Raw genomic sequence first — 18,722 nt, forward strand, 5'->3', positions numbered from 1 at the left:
TGTGTGCCCAAGCAACTTGTACATCGCCACCTCATATTACTCCATCTCCATATATATATATCAGTAATTTCTCAGTAAATAAATCCAATTAGTGTCATATTTAAAAGTGAAGTTTAAACAAAACTTTGACAAAATTTGAACTCATGCTGTACTGCAACCAAAAAATTTCCACATGATCATGTAACAAATGAGAATACGTCTTTAAGGCGCGCCTTTGAGGTACTAACACGCCCTCCCTCCTCCTTCACAACTTTACTTTTCCGTGCCAAACAAAATGGATGTGGTGCATGTGAATCAAGGAGAGCCCCGGCCAGAATCATCTGAATCTGAACCATCAACCATCTTTTCTAACGAATCTATGTCCCCTGCTTCAGAAAGTGTATGTATCCGTAATTTATCTGCATCTTCACTGGGAACAAGGGAATATAAGAAGGAAAAACATTAGTCATGAGCGCTGAAAACAGAAATCTTAAAAGTTTTTTTCGGATCACAATCACATGGACATTTCGGTTTCCCTCATTCTTTTACAAGAATTCAAAGAGCTGAATATTAGGGATAGAGGCATACTCTGTAACACCAAATATTTCTTTGACAATTAAGGAGTTATCCCTCGAACAGAACTCTGGAAGCTGCAAAAATTTCCCATGAAGATTATTAACATACTATACTCCAAAAACCCTGATTTTCCATGAAAATAACTAACCTACCAAACTAAAGGTGGAGAATTTCCAAAATAACCAAGATGTATCATCATAAAATGCCTAGATTTCCCAGAAAACTTTTATGCTCTTCTACAAATCTGGAGTTATACTGATGCAGCAAATTTAGTGTATAAATTTCCAGGACAAACACTAACTCACATCATGCTTCAGCAAAAGTTCAGAATCTTTGAGGCAATGATACCGAAATGACCCATTTCTGCGCACAAAATTCATAGTTTTAATTCAACCAGTGGAGTGGTGTCACATGTTTCAGCCATAACCCTCACGCTTCTGACAAACATGTTTAAGCACTCCAAGGAGCAGTTGAGGACATAAATTTTTTTTTTTTGACAGCCCTCTCATCACAATATGCCGATCAAGCAACCAAAACATGAAAAGGGGAATAGGTGGGGAATAAATATCCTTTGAATACAAAAGTTTCTCCAAGGTAGGAAAACTGGTAAGGCCCTATTTGGAAACGTAAACAAATATTTGCAATAATTTTTTTTTCTCATCAAAAGGTAGTTTTCCACCATGTCTGACTGGACGAAACCATAACTGGAAGTATACCACAATCTTTCTTTCATGTGACTCTATACGAGTAAGATTTCTAGTGACAATACAGAAAAGAGAAAAGGCGGGTGAGAAAAACTGTAACATACAAAAAATATGTCAAAGTTACCATTTTGAATGTTCAGTCCCTTACCTCTGACAGATAGAAAACCTTTCCAAACAGGGCTTGAACAGCTAATTTTCTCTTGAAACCTCTTTCAGTGTAGCCTGAAACATCCATTACAACTGGGCCTGGAAACCGAAAACACGTTGTCAGCAACTGATAGCAAAGTTTTGGAAGGAAATTTTCCGACTTTTCATAGTATGGTTTTGTTAAAAGGTTAAACAGCCAATTAATTTAATGTAATTTGAAAACACATGGATGAAAGAAACAGTACTACGCTAACAAGATGGACAACAACAACATCAATAGAGTTGTATTAGTTGAAAGAGCGTTATTGGACCGCACTAAAAGCATCCATCTTTGGTATCTCATAGGTAGGAGGAAGTGATCTACTTTCACAATGTGTCCTCGTCAGATTATATATGTTCGCATCGAAAAGGCAACGATATGTAATTAGACCAAACGGGTTATGAAAGCAGTTGTTTGATGAGCCAGCTTACCTTTGTCTCGTACAATTCTTCTTGAAATTTCATTCAGAATTTCAGCAACTTGAGAGTCATCGAACTTGGAAGCTTTTCTGAGCTGGATTAAGTTGGAAACCACATCTGGGTTGAATGGTTTTTCATTCAAAGTATATCGAATGTACTTTCGCAAAATTTCCTCCATGCCAAAACCAGTCTGGAAATTAATTAGCAATGTATTGTCAAACTCAAAATGGCAAAGTGTACCACAAATGAAATTTATAAAAGGACACAGTACTCATTCAGTGGATAAAAAATTTATCAATGTCAGAAGAGATATACAGCTGAACTCCAAACTCGAAAGTGCTCCTCCAGAAAAACCATGAATCAAATTGAACGAATAAATAATTTTGAAGAATAAGACAACAAATGCACTTGCTTGGTTCAGCAGTTAACAAAAGTGTAATCACGATATGGCAAATTATGACACTGCCTCTGAATTGCATATGTATCAGTTGTAGAAATGTCACCTTCTGCACAAGTTGGTTCAAGACATCGGGTTTGACTTCTGCACCATTCTGAAACAATTCGTCTATTGATTTACATAGCATAGCATTTTTATTCACCTGTTTTGTTTGTCACAAGACAATTAATCAATCAATCAATCAATTAGAAAATCATTCATAAACCCCAATAAATAGTTGACAGGAAAATAAGGAGAAGATCAATCAATTAGAAAATCATTCATAAACCCCAATAATTAGTTGACAGGAAAATAAGGAAAAGATGAAGAAGAAGACAATTGACCAGCTTCTTGCGTTTATGTCGAGGGGAAGAAAACTTTTTGACGGTCTTGACAAGGGCAATGACGAAAGTGAGACCGGCATAGGCGAGAGGGAGAGCCAGAATCCAAGGGAGAGAGCTGGTGCCCACTCTGGGTCCAGGAATCGCCTGTGTGACGGAGCCCGTGAACTCTACCACGTCCAAGGCCTTCTCCTGAATCCACGGTAGATCCTCTTCCACTTCTTCCACTGCTTCTTCTGCATCCTCTTCTTCCGCTGGTGCTGCTTTACTGGTTTTGTTTCCACTGGAATTCGAATTCGAATGCGAATTACTCTTCACCGCCGCCGCCGATACAACGGCGGAAAAGGGTCTGCTTGCTCTGAGTGTCGGACTGAGAGGTCTGAAACGACGACAATTAGAAGAAGAAGGAGAAGGAAATACGAATAAGGGACTGTTGGCGGCGAGGCCGCGAGGAAGCCGTTGCAGTTGCAGTTGGGAAGAAAAGCACGTCGCAGAAGCAAAAGCCATGAGAAAGTCCCTTCACCGCAATTCGCTTGTCGCAGGAGACAGGCTTAAATCTACCCTGCAACCTTATTCTTTCGAAAATCGTCTCTCTTCCGTGGTAGTAGTGGTTAAAGCGATTTTTCAATCCTTTATGTTCTACAGAGTGATTTTTTTTATACAAAACTTTAATATTTCAATTTGCAAATTGCAATAGGTTGAAAGGTTTTAAATCTAAGTAAATTGTAGGAATCATCTCTTAACTTTAACTCAATTAGAGCAATGATTTCTAATTTTAACCCAATTAGAGTAATGAACATTCAACTAAAAATTCCGTACCATTAATCCCACAATTCACTAAAACGTACAACTATAATTTTTTTCGTCAACTCTATTAGAATTTCTTTCAAAATGAGTCACGTGCCATAACGTGAGGCTAAATCAACGGGCAAATATGGAAAATCAAATAAGAAAAATTGTACAATGATCTCTCAATTTAATCCAATTGGAGAAATTGTCCCTCAACTTTAACTCAATTGGAGCAATGATCCTCAACTTTAATCCAATTGTAGCAATGGTCATTCCAACATAACTCATTTTGACAAAATTTTGACAAAGTTGACAAAAAGAACCATAACTACACGTTTTAATGAGTTGAGAGATCAATGGTAATGAATTTTTAGTTGATGAACTATTGCTTTAATTTAATTAAAATTGAGGAACCGTTATTACAATTTACTCTTTAATTCTAGAACACTGGCTGAGGACTGCACAATTCATCACTTGTAATTGATTTTTTATTTTAGTTTTGGAATGAAAAATCACAACCCAATAAAAAGTTGAACAGAATACTACGTAAATAATTTCAAGAGCTTGGTCGAGTGAAAACCAAGTAAAGAATTGGAACTTTCTTATCAAAATTTTTAAATTAAATTTGCAAACTAAATAATGTGGTTATAGATGATTAGATTATTAATTAAATGTCGATTAACATGTTTGACATCATTTAGTTTGCAATTTGGTTTAAAAATTTTGATCTCCCTAACATTACTCTTTATGGATTCATTTTTTGGTGATATGATAAACAATACCAGACTACACTCTCATGGTTCAAAAAAAAAAATGATGCATTAAGTATATCAACATTTGGTAATAGTTATTATAAACTTAAAAAGGTAGCTAATTCTATAAAGTATAAATTTTGATTTTTTTTTTTTTCAAATTTCTCAAAGAAAATAGATTAAAGGGATTAGAAATGCATCACATGAGCATTGCAAAAGACATGTGAGACAAATTGCAAATGACTACTTGGAAGGTGTTTGTACCATACTTGACTAATCCCGAAACTACTAAGCACCGGTCAACAACATACCGTCAAGAACCCACAAGACTTTTCCTCCAACTAAGAGGCCAATCACAACGCGACACGTGTCGATATCAGAGGTCAATCACAGCGCAACACGTGTCGATATCAGAGGCCAATCACAACACGACAAGTGTCAATGTCACAACAAAACTAGAAACTCTCTTCTATAAAAGGAGATCATTCTCCCACAATAATCCCTAATGTCATTTGTACTGAACCATTCACTAGAACTCACAAAAAGAGAGCTTGAACCTATGTATTTGTGTAAACCCTTCACAACTAATGAGAACTCCTATACTCTGTGGTCGTAGCCAATATGGGTGAACCACGTACATTTTGTGTTATTTGCTTCTCTGTCTTTATTCATTTACATACTTATCCACACTAATGATCAGAGCAACCTAGCGAAGGTCACAAACTTGACACTTTCTGTTGTACCAAAGTCCTCGCCAATTTTGTGCATCAACATTTGGCGCCGTCTGTGGGAATCACACTTATTCCTACTCTCTCCAGCTTTGTCAAGCTGGTTTCCACCATTCATACAAATTCTTTCGACCAAGCAGCCCTCTCCAACATGGGGAGTGAAGGGAGCCACAGCACTCAGAACGACACCCCCTCGCACTTAGTGCGAAGCAACGAAAGAAGGAACGAAAGAAGTTTGCTCTTCAGGCTAAAGTCGATGAGCCAAAGGCTCAGAACAACAAGATAGCGATAAAGAATGAGATCATCCAGGAGCAGTATGAGAAGCTCTTCAGGATGCTCCATGAAGTTAGGCATACTTAAACACACGAACTCATCGTCCTTGAGGAAGTCAACCACCACTTGGGTGTCCCCCAACATGAGGGATCACCTGTCTTCAACATGGATATCCCTGATGGGGAGCGAGTTACTCATCAAGGTGTTGATTAACATGAGACATCTCTCGACCCAACTGCTTCGACCCGAAGCAGGAGAAGTGGAGGAATGCACCTTCTTGCAGAAAAAGTAAAAAGATCAAAAGTCGTTTATCGCGACTGTCAAGACTTCCTGAGGCAACGTCGAGAGAACCCCATCCACATAAACTCGAAGGTCAATAACCCAAAGGTTTCTGACAGATTCAGTCATCTCACATGCCCCAAGCCAACTGCCAATCTAGGGAATGAGCGACATGTCCTAGATGAATATGAAGGTACAAGGGACTCGGGGGCGTTTTGACAGGCTTGCCCTGGAAGTCAGTACGGTGAGTCCAAAGAAAAATCTTATGCCCTTGATCAAACTTTCCTACTTCCAAGAGGAGATGGAGACTTACAGAAGAATGATCCAGCAATACCTGACTCCACTCAGGACCCCATTGTCCTACAACTCCTTGAGGAAGTAAACAAGTTGAAGGTCGAACGTCAGGCTGAAATACCTGACTGGAACCAACCTAGGCCTGGCCCTCTTACAAAGAGGATCCTCGACACACCCTCCAAGCAAAGACAAAGCAGAAGCTTGGCTTACAACTTTACAGTGGAAAGGAGGACCCAGTTGAACACCTTAACCGTCCACCATGGTATACCGAATGCACACCGACGAAGAACGATGTCTTCTCTTCCCTTCTACTATCTCTGGCGGAGCTCTGAATTGGTATTGTCGTCTTCCACCTGAGACAGTAAACTCATTTGAGGAACTGAGGAAACTGTTTGTCTCTCAACACATCTTCCAGACAGATCGCTTGCATTCCGCAGATGACTTGTATATTATTCGTCAGAAGCCGGACGAGTCACTACGAAAGTATGTCGGCCGCTTTAGCTATGAGTATTCTCACTGCGCTGAGGCAGATGACGAGACCTCCATCAAAGCCTTCACGGCAGGCCTACGTGATTGTTTCTTCAAGTACATGATCAATGCCAACACTTGGAAGACTTACTCTGGGGTGATGGCACATGCTTACAACCACGCCTCCGCCGAAGCAAGGACATACCAAGGGGATCTTCATATGGTTAACCCCTATCAACAAGTGAGAAGTGGAAGTCAAGTTCTACCAAGTGAAGAGATCTTGGCCATTCAGACACCTATTGCATCATCTCCTGCCTCATTTAGCTACTTACTAAGTCACCCAACGTATTTGTCTCTTGGTAAGAGGAAGAATTTTTACTCTCAGCAAGCCTATTACAACAAGAGGGATAAAAGTTCGTATCAAGACAACTAGAGGTGAACGTATCGTTGACTATTAAGACTATGAGGCCAAGCCTCACTTTTTCAAAGTGGAGGACTGGGTACTGAAAGAAATGCTATTATAAGAAGGCATACACATTACAAATGTTTTGACTCTCAACCACTTGAGATCTTTTGTCACACAAGCCATTCGGCAAATATTTAAAGAAGAGGGAATTCAGACAACTTCTTCTGAATCTTTTGCATTCCTAGCACTAGAACACTTGGTCTACGTTGACCTACCCCTATACTCCAACTCAGAGCTTCAACATGCGTACTTTGACACAAAGTATGTGATACTAAGTGTTACAACCAACATGGTTCACATATCGAAAACATGGATCCCTTCATGCATAGCAAAACATTCATAAGCATCACTCATGTCAATCAACATAAACATTATACATTCCAACACATTCATACATAAACATAAACATCATACATTCCAACACATCCATACATAAATCAATTGTGCTTCGAAAGGGTTCAACATACTTTATGTCATTTGACACTTGCTACAATGTGCCTTGACACCTTGCCCTTATTCTCACTAACCAAGTGATGATATGTGAAGCAAGAACTCATCTTCATGCCACCAACGAGGTGATGAAATGTACAACCTGTACTCTCCTTCATGCCACCAACCAGGTGATAAAATGTACAACCTGTACTCTAATATCATTTGGCAACTTGCCATTCATGCCACCAACCAGGTGAAGAAGAAACTTATTTTCATGCCACCAAACAAGTGATGAAATGTACAACTCATACTCTCCTTCATGCCACCAACCAGGTGATGAAATGTACAATATGTACTCTAATATCATTTGACAACTTGCCACTCATGCCACTAACCAAGTAAAGAAGGAACTCATCTTCGTGCCACCAACCAGGTGGTGAAATGTGATGAAAGGTGATAAAGGAACTCACATTCGTACCACTAACCAAGTGATGAAAGCAACTCACCATTCATTCCACCAACCAGAAGACGAGTGATACAACTTGTACATGTGAATTCCTAGCATTCATAAATAATCAAAAACCTTCAAGCTTTACAACTCAACTAGGGGAGCACTTATACCTAACAAGAGTTATAGTCACCAACAAAGTCTTATTGCAAGCCAACAACGGTTTCAGCGCATGGTATATGAAGATCAAGCTCTTCAACCCTCTTACATCTGCTTCAGACATTTTTCCTCTGTAACAATGCAAACACTATAGCTCGTAAAAAGCTTTACATACTCTTGATCAAGACTGTTCGAAGCAAATTCAATTTATATGGTTCATCCAAACCTTCGACTACTACAAGGTCTGGCTTGCAATACAATCTCTTGCTCAACAGTATGAAAGCAAAATTTGTATATGTTATCTCTCCCATATTTTCAAATTTCTAATTTTCCTAAAAAAAAAAAATTGGGAAATTCAACAACTTCAACAAATGAAGGGTAACTACAACTCTCAAAAGCTTCACACACTCTTAATCAAGATAGTGTGAAGGAAAATCAATTCATGGTGCCCAACAAAGCTTCAACCTCAAAGCTTCACCTACAAAGTTTCAACATCAAAGCTTCACCACAAGAGCTTCAATAAATGGAGGGCAACAACAAATGTCAAAAGCCTCACACGCTCTTAATCAAGATAGTGTGAAGCAAAATCAATTTATGATGTCAACAAAAGCTTCAACAAGTGAAGGGCAACAACAATTCTCAAAAACTTCACACACTCTTGATCAAGATAGTGTGAAGCAAAATCAATTTATGGTGCCCAACAAAGCTTCAACACAAAATTTTCACCTACAAAGTTTCAATACAAAAGCTTCACCTACAAAGCTTCAATACAAAAGTTTCACCTACAAAGGTTCAACTCTCAACTACAAAGCTTCAACACCAAAGTTTCACTTACAAAGGTTCAACTCTCAACACAAAAGCTTCAACACCAAAACTTCACCTACAAAGGTTCAACTCTCAACTACAAAGCTTCAACATCAAACAAAGCTTCATCAATGGAGAGCAACTACAATTCTCAAAAGCTTCACACACTCTTGATCAAGATAGTGTGAAGCAAAATCAATTTATGGTGCCCAACAAAGCTTCAACACAAAAACTTCAACACCAAAGCTTCAACACCAAAACTTCAACACAAAAGCTTTAACACAAAAGCTTCAACACCAAAGCTTCAACACCAAAACTTCAACACAAAAGCTTTAACACAAAAGCTTCAACACAAAAGCTCAAATCTCAACTATAAAGCTTCAACACTAAAGCTTCAATACCAAAGTTTCACCTACAAAGGTTCAACTCTCAACTACAAAATTTCAACACAAAAGCTTCAACACCAAAGTTTCACTACAAAGGTTCAACTCTCAACTACAAAGTTTCAACACAAAGCTTCAACACAAAAGCTTCACCTACAAAGCTTCAACACCAAAACTTCACCTACAAAGCTTCAATTCAAAAGCTTCACCTACAAAGCTTCAACACAAAAGCTTCAACACCAAAGTTTCAACACAAAAGCTTCAACACCAAAACTTCACCTACAAAACTTCAACATCAAAGCTTCACCCATTAAAAAAATAATAAATAAATAAATTTCATAAATTCAAAAAATAAAAAATAAAAAAATTGAGCCTAGACCTCCCCTTCTTTGGGCCTAACAACTTTCATACCAAATATATATGAATGAGGAGTTTTAGGCAACCACTTAGAAAGGAAAATGGTGAAGTTTTGTTTGGAAAATTGCCTACTAGCAAGACACCTCCCTCGTCAACTCCCTCAACCAGAGACTTGGGGAACTCATACCATACACCACTACACCTTGGTACTCAGAAATTTCACGACTACTCAGTGCCTTGGATTTTTCAAGTCTCCAACCGAGAAGTTTTCCTCACTTAAGAAATTAAGGGAGCACTACTTCAACCTACAGGGTCCACCCATGAAGTTTCAACATGTAAACTTCAACAAAATAAAAAATTCAAAGAACTTAATGAAGGATACCTTAGTGTATTTAACACAACACGTTGAATAAAGTAAAACTTATGTATTGATATATTCGATAAATTAAAAATACGTGCATACACATGAATAAAAAAAACAAACAGGAGGGCGCCTTCAAAAAGGCTGCTCAGGAGAAGTCTCAACACTCGGCAAAGTCCCAGAAATAGGAGGCACCAGAGGGTGCAGAACCCCAGAAAGAGAAGGCACCAGAGGTTGATCATTTGGAACTTCAGTATGTGGTACAACACCAGATGACGAAGGCAACAAATGCCTTTCGAACAAACTGACAAACCTCTGATGATCATTTAAAATCTGACCCTCGGATTCCTGTAACTGGTCAAGCTTTCTCTTCATGGTTGTATCATTGTTATGTGCGAGCATGTGCAACTGTCTATTCTCGTGCTTAAGCCCTCTGATCTCCTGTTTGAGACTTATTACTTCAGCCGTCAACGATTCAACTTGGCGGGTTCGAGCAAATAGGCGTTGGGCCATATTAGACACATAACCAACACATTGAACACTGAAAGCCAGAGAATCCTTAACAGCCAACTCATCGAATCGTTTGGAAAGTAGTCTATTGTCTTTGGGAGTAAGAAGATTCTTGACCACCACTGCAGCAGTTATATCATTCTTCATCACAGAGTCTCCAATAATAAGGGTACCAGTAGAAGATAAGAAGGATGGGCGTCATATGTTATCTTGAGGAGACAAGGCTACCTCTTCTACAACATTCAAGTCCAAACGACGGTCGGAGAGGCCAGACATTCTTAGAAAAGATGAAGAAAAAAATGAAGTACAATAAGTCTCAGAAGTACGAAGATAAGGGAAAAATTCCTACAAGCAATAACTTTCAGAACGGACTCCTTGAACTTAATTGGTGCTCCTATAAAAGAAAGAGCAAGATCTTCAATAGGACTGCTTGTTCAAAAATCGAAGAGGCACCACTCTCCAAATTTCGAGAAGCGGATTTCCTGAGTTAAAATTTATTAGCAATCTCCACACGCGACATCAGTTTCTCGGATACCAAGGAAAACTTTGCCAAAGAACTCTGACAAAGTTAATACAGGTAAATGTTGAAGGCCCAGTTACCCTACTATTACCCACAAGGATAAAAGAATAGCACCACTGCTTCATTATTGGAAAATCCTTATGTGTGTCAACCTCTGTGCTCCGTGGCAAAGCAGACTTTCAAAAATGCCCAACTTTTCAACATATCTGAGAAAACACTCCCAACAGGATTGCTTGCCCAGAAATCGAAGAGGCATCGCTCTCCGAATCCAGAGAACCATATCCCCAACAAGATTGCCTGCTCAGAAATTGAAGAGGCACCGCTCCCCGAACTTCGAGAAGTCAGATTCATTGGATAAAATTTGTCCACAATTCTCACACGCAACATCAGCTTTTTGGATACCACATACCATTTTTTCAAAGTGCTCTGACAAAGTTAAAACACGTGAACCTTGCAGCGACCACTACATTGCTTTGACCGAGAAGGGTAAAGGAACAGCATTACCACTCGCTGTTGGGACAATTCCTATATATGTTAACCTTCATCCTCCACAGCCAGGCAGACCTGCTAAACAAAAAAAAAATGTTCAACCCTTCCCCACATCCGAAATGGCACTCCCAATCTAGCATCTCGAAATACTCCGTTTTCTTCTCCTTCGATAATACCCATGCCAACCAGCCACATCAGAGCAAGAATATCTCATATCATCAGGGTTGAAAGCAAGAGTATCCCATATCATGCTTTTTCTCTGTCTTTTTCTTTGTCTTTGCTCTTACCTGTAAGACAAGGAGAAAGAATGCAATCAGTCGGAACCTGAAATCAAACTTCCGATCTAGAACTGATTGCCTGGAACCTTTGCCTGATCGCTTGCCTAGCATTACTCTTGAGTACTCATCCTCAACTGTTGTCAAGGTCATGAATTCCTTCGGCAAATACCTCAGAATAGTTGGTACGATATTGACTCTTTACACTGAAGCTGCCAAGTATGGATGAGTCACTGAGAAGTAGTGCTCTGAATGACCATTTAAATGCAAAGGTTGCGCACCATTTCTGTTATACAAAAGATTGAAGCAGAAGGTTCAACAGCGAGCTAGAACATATCACTACAGCACGACGCCCTTTCTTTTGGAACCGCACAATCCAGACGGAATAGTCTAAGTCAAATCCAAGCTCAGCATCATTGCTCTAATTGAAGAGATCGAGAAGTCTCAACAGCTTTTTGCTAGCACCGTCGTCGAAGAACAAAGCTTCGCCATACCACATCTACTACTTTATCAAACAACAAAAGTATCCCATATCATCAAGATCGAACATACTCCAGGTCTGACGGGCTTGTTTTGACCCTCAAATTCTGGAGTCGGCTCGCTCCTTTGGAGGAAACCAGAAAACCCTCCAGCGCAGTTTAAGAATACACATGTGGAAAGTCAAGTACAATAAAGCATCAAGTACAATAAAGCACGTGCCGATTCGTTCGTCTTCTCCAAAAACAAGAGTACCTCATATCATCTATTCTCCCTGTTTCTTTTCTTTATCCTTATTGCTGAATGAGAGACAGGGAGAATGATTACAATCAGCCGAAACCCAAGATCAACCTACCGATCTGAGACTGATTGCTTGGAACCTTGATTGCTTACCTTGTCTGTCACCTCCTTCGGCAGATCTCCTCACTTAGAGACTTAGGGGACTCCTACTATATGGTTTGTATCGCACTTGACCAAACCCGAAACTACAAGTAAGCTTCAAATGAAAATGATACATTACCTTGTGCGTCAACGCCAACCAAAGATACCACTCCTGGATGAAGGAAAAGTACTACCAACAGAAGATGCCACATCTACTTACAGGACAAAAAAGGCAAGTGAAGGCGACACCACACTTCGGTACTTGGAAGTTTCGTGATTACTCAATGGTTTGGATCTTGCAAGTCCCCAACCGATGAGCTTCCCTCACTCGGGAACTTAGAGGAGCACTGTTTGTACCATACTTGACCAATCCCGAAACTAATAAGCACCGGTCAACAGCATACCGTCAATGACCCACAAGACTTTTCCTCCAACTAGAAGGCCAATCACAACGCGACACGTGTCGGTATCAGAGGCCAATCACAGCGCAACACGTGTCGATATCAGAGGCCAATCACAACACGACACGTGTCAATGTCACAACAAAACTAGAAACTCTCTTCTATAAAAGGGGATCATTCTCCCACAATAATCCCTAATGTCATTTGTACTAAACTATTCACTAGAACTCACAAAAAGAGAACTTGAACCTATGTATTTGTGTAAACCCTTCACAATTAATGAGAACTCCTCCACTCCGTGGACGTAGCCAATCTGGGTGAACCACGTACATCTTGTGTTATTTGCTTCCCTGTCTCTATTCATTTACATACTTATCCACACTAATGACCATAGCAACCTAGCGAAGGTCACAAACTTGACATTTTCTGTTGTACCAAAGTCCTCGCCGATTTTATGCATCAACAGAAGGAAACATTTACAAGTTCTCTTATATACCTCTATAATGCTCATGTGATGTATTTTCTAATTCCTTCTATATAACTTTTTATAATTCATTTCTTCTTTATTTTGCCTAAATGTTGAAATCTAAAAGTTCCATCACCCAAACTAGGGTTGGGCATTTAAAAAAAAAAACTGAGTGAACCGCTCGAACAACACCAGTAATTTGGTTTGGTTTGGTTTTTTTTTTTTTTTTTATATTTTAAATTTTCGGTTATTAAACCGAACTGCACCGACTTTAATTGGTTCTCAAAATTCTTAGGGTGCGGTTAATCGAACTGACCCGCATATATTTTGTTTTATTTTTTAACCATAATTAATAAGTGTTCGTTATTTACGAGTTACCGTCTTTCCACCACATGAAAACAAAACCTAATTAGTTTAAGAGTCCATTTGGAGAAGAATAGGGGGACCATTTGGAGAACGCAGCAGATGCTGCTTTAGTGCTCACCTTGAGCTCCTTCATTTATGTTTTTCTTTGAGCAATCACTCATATTGGTGCTACGTTTTATAGCTTTTGGAGAGAATTTTGTTATGTATTTTTATCTTCACACAAACCTGAACTGACCTAAACCAACCCACCACTGTCGATTAACCAACTTGATCGGTTTTAGACCCAACTTGGTCGATTTCGGTTTGCAATTTTGACCCAACCGACTAGGTCAGTTTGGTTTCTATTTTGGCCCAAAACCGACCAAACCCAACTCGTGCCCACCCGTAACCCAAACATATACCCAAGAAATTTATTAAATTCATATAGGAAAACCTTTGCGTCTATATCAAGTGAAAGACAACCACCATGGAAACTTTGAATCCCAACTAAATGTAAAATATTTATAGGTCTTCCGTATTATGCCAAAAATTTGAGCTCGACTTTAATTCGGTAAGAATCAAACTCCTACAATGTAATGAAAATTTGAATTCTATAGGAATCATTCTAGTTCTTGATTTTATCATTGGAGGTGGACAGGGAACATGATTGGTGTTGTTGTTGTTGTTTTTTTTTTTTTTTAATCCTCTCTAAATTTTGTTAGAAGTTCATTTAGACAGTCAATTGGAGATGCTCTTAGAATATTGTATCAGTTCTCTTCAAATATACTAAATTATTCTTTTCTAAAATTCTTTAGATTGAATATATGTGGATTTTGTATAAATTTCTTTAAAATTCTATTTGAGTACATTCGAATTTTTGTGGACTTCTATAAAATATCTCTTAATTGAATATATGTACATTTTTAATACACACAACTAAAACCTCTCAAACTCTCGATTAAATGCACAAAACTCTTCAATTATGGTCAATAAAATCAATTCAAGTCAATACCACTTACTAAGCTAATCTAAATTACTTATTAACAAAACTCTTTTTATCAACAAAAAGAGAATGAGAAGACAATTTGGTCTTCTATCACAAAATAAAAATTGTGGATAGTGATGTGATAAATAATAGCACTCAAATTAAACCTTCTTTTTTGACAATTGTAGTATAGATATAAGTAGAGATCGTTCTAGGGCGGGGATTAGGAGGGATTGCGAATCTAATGAAAACTGACTCAAAGATACAAAAATATGCTTAAAAACACTTAAACAAACTCAAAGACTCTTAACTAGACTTATATGACTCAAAACAAATTTAAAAGACTCAAAACAATACAAAACAATCCAAAAGACTCAATTTAGACTCTAGGACTTAATTTGGACGAAAATAGAATTGGTTTTGACTCAAAATACTTAAAAACACACAATAGGACAGATTGACACAACAAAGTAATGGGGATTGGGTTTTTGACGAATTTAAAGTAAAAACAAGTAATGTAAAGACTCAAATAAAGTTTGGACGAATTTGGGGATATGGATGGGTGATTAGCTAGCTAGAGGATTCTTTTCCACACATGCTACATTCGAATACAAATTGATTTCCAGTTGCTTTTTCGATAAACCATGAACCTCAACACCCCAGATTAACCGTGACATCACTAATTAACCATCAGATTCTCCTTTAGTTATTGGATTGGATGACATCATACGACAACCCAAAACATTCTTCAAAAGTTCCCTACATGACATCATAATAGAGATACAATCAAAGATCATTACGTTCTATGAAAATCATAAGTATTGACAAAGCACTTGTAACTATGACATCATGATACTCATGCTAGGAATTTACTTAATATGATTGTGAAAACAACCTTAACTACTTGTGAATATAAGTTTGTGACGATTATGTGAAACTCCCTTATATTCTAGCACCAAATTCAAGCATGCAAATTAAGTGTGCACCCTTAATCAACAAACAAGAATAAGTTATCCATCAAATGGTTAAGTAAATTGCATTCACAATTTATGAAGTCACAACTAGAATTAATCAATTCATATTGCAAATATAATAATGGTTTCAAAGTCTCCCCTAACTAAAACAAGTTTAGCTCCTCATGTTTACAACAAAACAAAGAGTAAATTAAACATTGAAAACAAAGATTGAATACACCTAGAAACGCTCCAACAATCCAAGCTTAAATGGCCAAAACGTCCAAGGCTTCTGCTCTCTTCTTTCTCCTTCTTTGTTGCGGGACAAGGGTGTTTAGGTATGAATTATGGTGATGGATGGATAGGTTGGATGGTGGTAGGGGGTGGATGATGGTTGAATGAATGGAGAGAATGAGGAATAATTCGAATGGATGTGTATGGATGTCTAGAGTCCCCAATATGTGCGGCAGATTATGTATATATAGAGGGAAAAAGGTTAAGGCCTTAATTAATTAATTTGGGAAGGTTTTAAGACTCCAAATCCTCCAAGAAAAGGGTCTAAATCAGAATCCCAATTGAAAAAGGGAAGGAAAAGGTGCGGCACAACTTTGAGAAAAGGGGAAAGAAGATATATGACAGATTTTGGAAGAAAAGGGTAAGGATATATGCGGCAAGGACTAGGATAGTGCAAGGAGTCTTTGGTTTGTGTCCTAAAATGCATAAGCCACCTTAAAAGTTGCTGGAACTTAGGGATATTTAGGATTAGGAAATGTTAAACCAAAATAGGAAACCTTGGCTTAACTTTCCTACTTTGAGTAGGAAACCTTCTTTAACTAGGAATCCTTCTTTGATTAGGAACCCTTCTTTGATTAGGAATCCTAACATCTTTAGGTCTTCAATTTCGTCCATTCCTTTTGCTCCAAACATATGCTATCCATTCCAAGTCCAATTTTGCTCCAAAATGCTCCAAAATGCACCTTTTTGCTTCCTTAGCCATATGAACCTAAAAACACACAAAAATAGCTTAAACTACTAAAATAACTATGAACTAACAACATAAATGTACGAAAACAAGCTAACTATGTCGTCTAAATGTACTCCTATCAGATAGTAGTATAATTTCGCACAAACCAAATTTTTTTTTTTTTAATCTTTTGATATCGGCGCCTTACTTTTGAATTTTTTGGGCTAAACATCTACGCCTTTTAGATATTTGATTAAAAAAATTATTTTATAATTATATGTATTAGAATTATATGTATTAGAATTAATTATTTCATGTACCTCCCTAAAATCTCATGCTAAAAAAAAACACACATCATGACAAATTTCCTATAATCTAGCCATTTGATTACCCTCCCTCCCTTTAGAGATAATTGTATAAAAAAATATGGTTAGATTCAATTTATTTTCACAATAATCCCTATAATATAGCAATGATTATCTATGATTTAAAATATTATTTTTTCTCAACAGTTTAAAATATTTTTAAATCTCACGAAATTAAACGTAACTAATAAGTTTTTCTTTTAGTATATTAAGAGAAAATAGGACTGAAAACAACATAAAGGTACCAATAAACAATGTGTATGAACTCGAAGGTACCTAAATGAAAAATAATATACCAATATCAATAATATGTTGTCAAACGTATCAAAATTGCAAATAAATGTACCAATCAACAATTTTTACAAATTTAAATGTACCCACCGATAATAGGCTTTTTATTCAAAATGGTCAATAAGATTTGCATAACTCCTTGTTTTGGTCATTTAGATTTGAAATCGATAGAATTGGTCATTCAGTTTGTCCACCATCAATCATTTTAGTCATTCTGTAAAAAATATCCATCAAATAAGGATAAGATGACAAAAATATCCTCATTTTTTGTCCAATCATTTTGACCTATTGTTTATCAAAATTGAGAATAGTTTTATCATTTTAATCTTTATTTAACATAACTATTCACAGAAAGACCAAAATGATTGATAATAGACAATCTCAGGGATTACTTATATTGATTTCAAATCTTAAGGACCAAATTGAGAAGTTATGCAAATCTCATGAACCATTTTGATTATAGCCTATATGCATAATGTATTGTACGTAATAACAGTTCATCAACAACTATATGTTAAAAAAAAATCAAAGAAAAATAGTTTCACAAAAAAAATTGAAAAAATTACACATAACTTGTTATGTTTGATCACAACTATTTGAAAAAAAAACATCAATAAAATTTGTAGGCAAAGCGCTTTAAACAATTCTTAAAAAAACACAAATGTTTAATCTAGATGATATGTCAAATCCCGGCCCGGACCCCTACCATATTCCGAACTAGACTCCATTGTAGCACTATATTGTCTGCTTTGGACCCCGACCACGCCCTCACGGTTCTATTTCTGAGAACTCACACAAGAACTTCCTAATAGGTCACCCATCATGGGAATGCTCTTGCGCGAACTCGCTTAACTTCGAAGTTCCGATGGAACCCGAAGCCAGTAAGCTCCTAAAATGCCTCGTGCTAGGTAGAGATGTAAATATACATATAAGGCTTAAATGATCCACTCCCTAGACCATGTGGGATATAACATGATATAGAAAATTTGTAGCGGATTTTAATTTCCTCTTTTTTTCTTCAAACCTCACCTGCATGTCACCATAGTATCTCTAATTTTAAGAATAAATAAACCCCATGTTGTAACCAAATTTGCATATTTTCTCTCCCCCTTTCTCTCTCATATTTCTCTTCTAATTCTCTATTTTCAAATAATTTTTTTTCTTTTTTAAAATTTATATATTTACACACATGTAGTGTGTTGAAAAGAGACTAAGCAATCTTTGCACTAACGTTACATTTGGACCTTTCGCTTGATCAAATATCACGTCATTTTGTACACGAAAACAAAAACAAAAAAATATATTTTCAAAGGCACTAAAATCTCCTCATTGACCTCGACTTGAAAACTTAGAATGTTGAACCCACAAAAAAAAAAAAAATATATATATATATATATATATATTTCTTTTTTAACAAAAGATAACATTAACATGTTAAATTGTTAGTTGTTAAAGAGTTGGTTAAAAATATTTTTTGACCTTTACAACTTAACCGATTTGATTGGATAAATTATGCATAAATTGTATTGACTTCAATTACTAATATTTTTAAATAGAATTAACCAATTTATACTCAAAACCCCCAATTCAAATCCCTCTGTTTTTTTTTTCTCATTCTATTTTATCCAAATTTCTTTAGCCGAATTATATGTGTGGAAGTGGAAC

The 18,722-nt window shown here is 37.1% G+C and overlaps 1 protein-coding gene across 1 annotated transcript; it reads right to left on the reverse strand.

Moving 5' to 3' along the window:
- Positions 1-79: 79 nt before the first annotated feature.
- On the reverse strand, positions 80-3,249 carry LOC125472072. The gene is made up of 6 exons (XM_048573133.1): positions 2,646-3,249; positions 2,369-2,464; positions 1,878-2,055; positions 1,408-1,505; positions 568-629; positions 80-409 (listed from the first exon to the last, which is right to left on the reverse strand). The coding sequence occupies exons 1-6, from the start codon at positions 3,147-3,149 to the stop codon at positions 295-297; spliced, it is 1,053 nt and encodes a 350-aa protein (XP_048429090.1). The 5' UTR covers positions 3,150-3,249; the 3' UTR covers positions 80-294.
- Between the last annotated feature and the right edge of the window lie 15,473 nt (positions 3,250-18,722).

This window comes from the organism of the source record quoted next, unplaced genomic scaffold (assembly GCF_019419815.1).
Source record: "Pyrus x bretschneideri cultivar Hongxiangsu unplaced genomic scaffold, Pyrus_bretschneideri_v1 Contig63, whole genome shotgun sequence".
NCBI lineage: Eukaryota > Viridiplantae > Streptophyta > Magnoliopsida > Rosales > Rosaceae > Pyrus > Pyrus x bretschneideri.

Bases quoted from the DNA above. Each gene is read 5' to 3' on its own strand.
- LOC125472072 (XM_048573133.1), bottom strand. From the start codon at position 3,149: ATGGCTTTTGCTTCTGCGACGTGCTTTTCTTCCCAACTGCAACTGCAA. The intron at 2,465-2,645 runs GTCAATTGTCTT...CAAACAAAACAG, and splicing joins GACATAAACGCAAGAAGCTG to GTGAATAAAAATGCTATGCT. The intron at 2,056-2,368 runs GTGACATTTCTA...ATTAATTTCCAG, and splicing joins TGAACCAACTTGTGCAGAAG to ACTGGTTTTGGCATGGAGGA.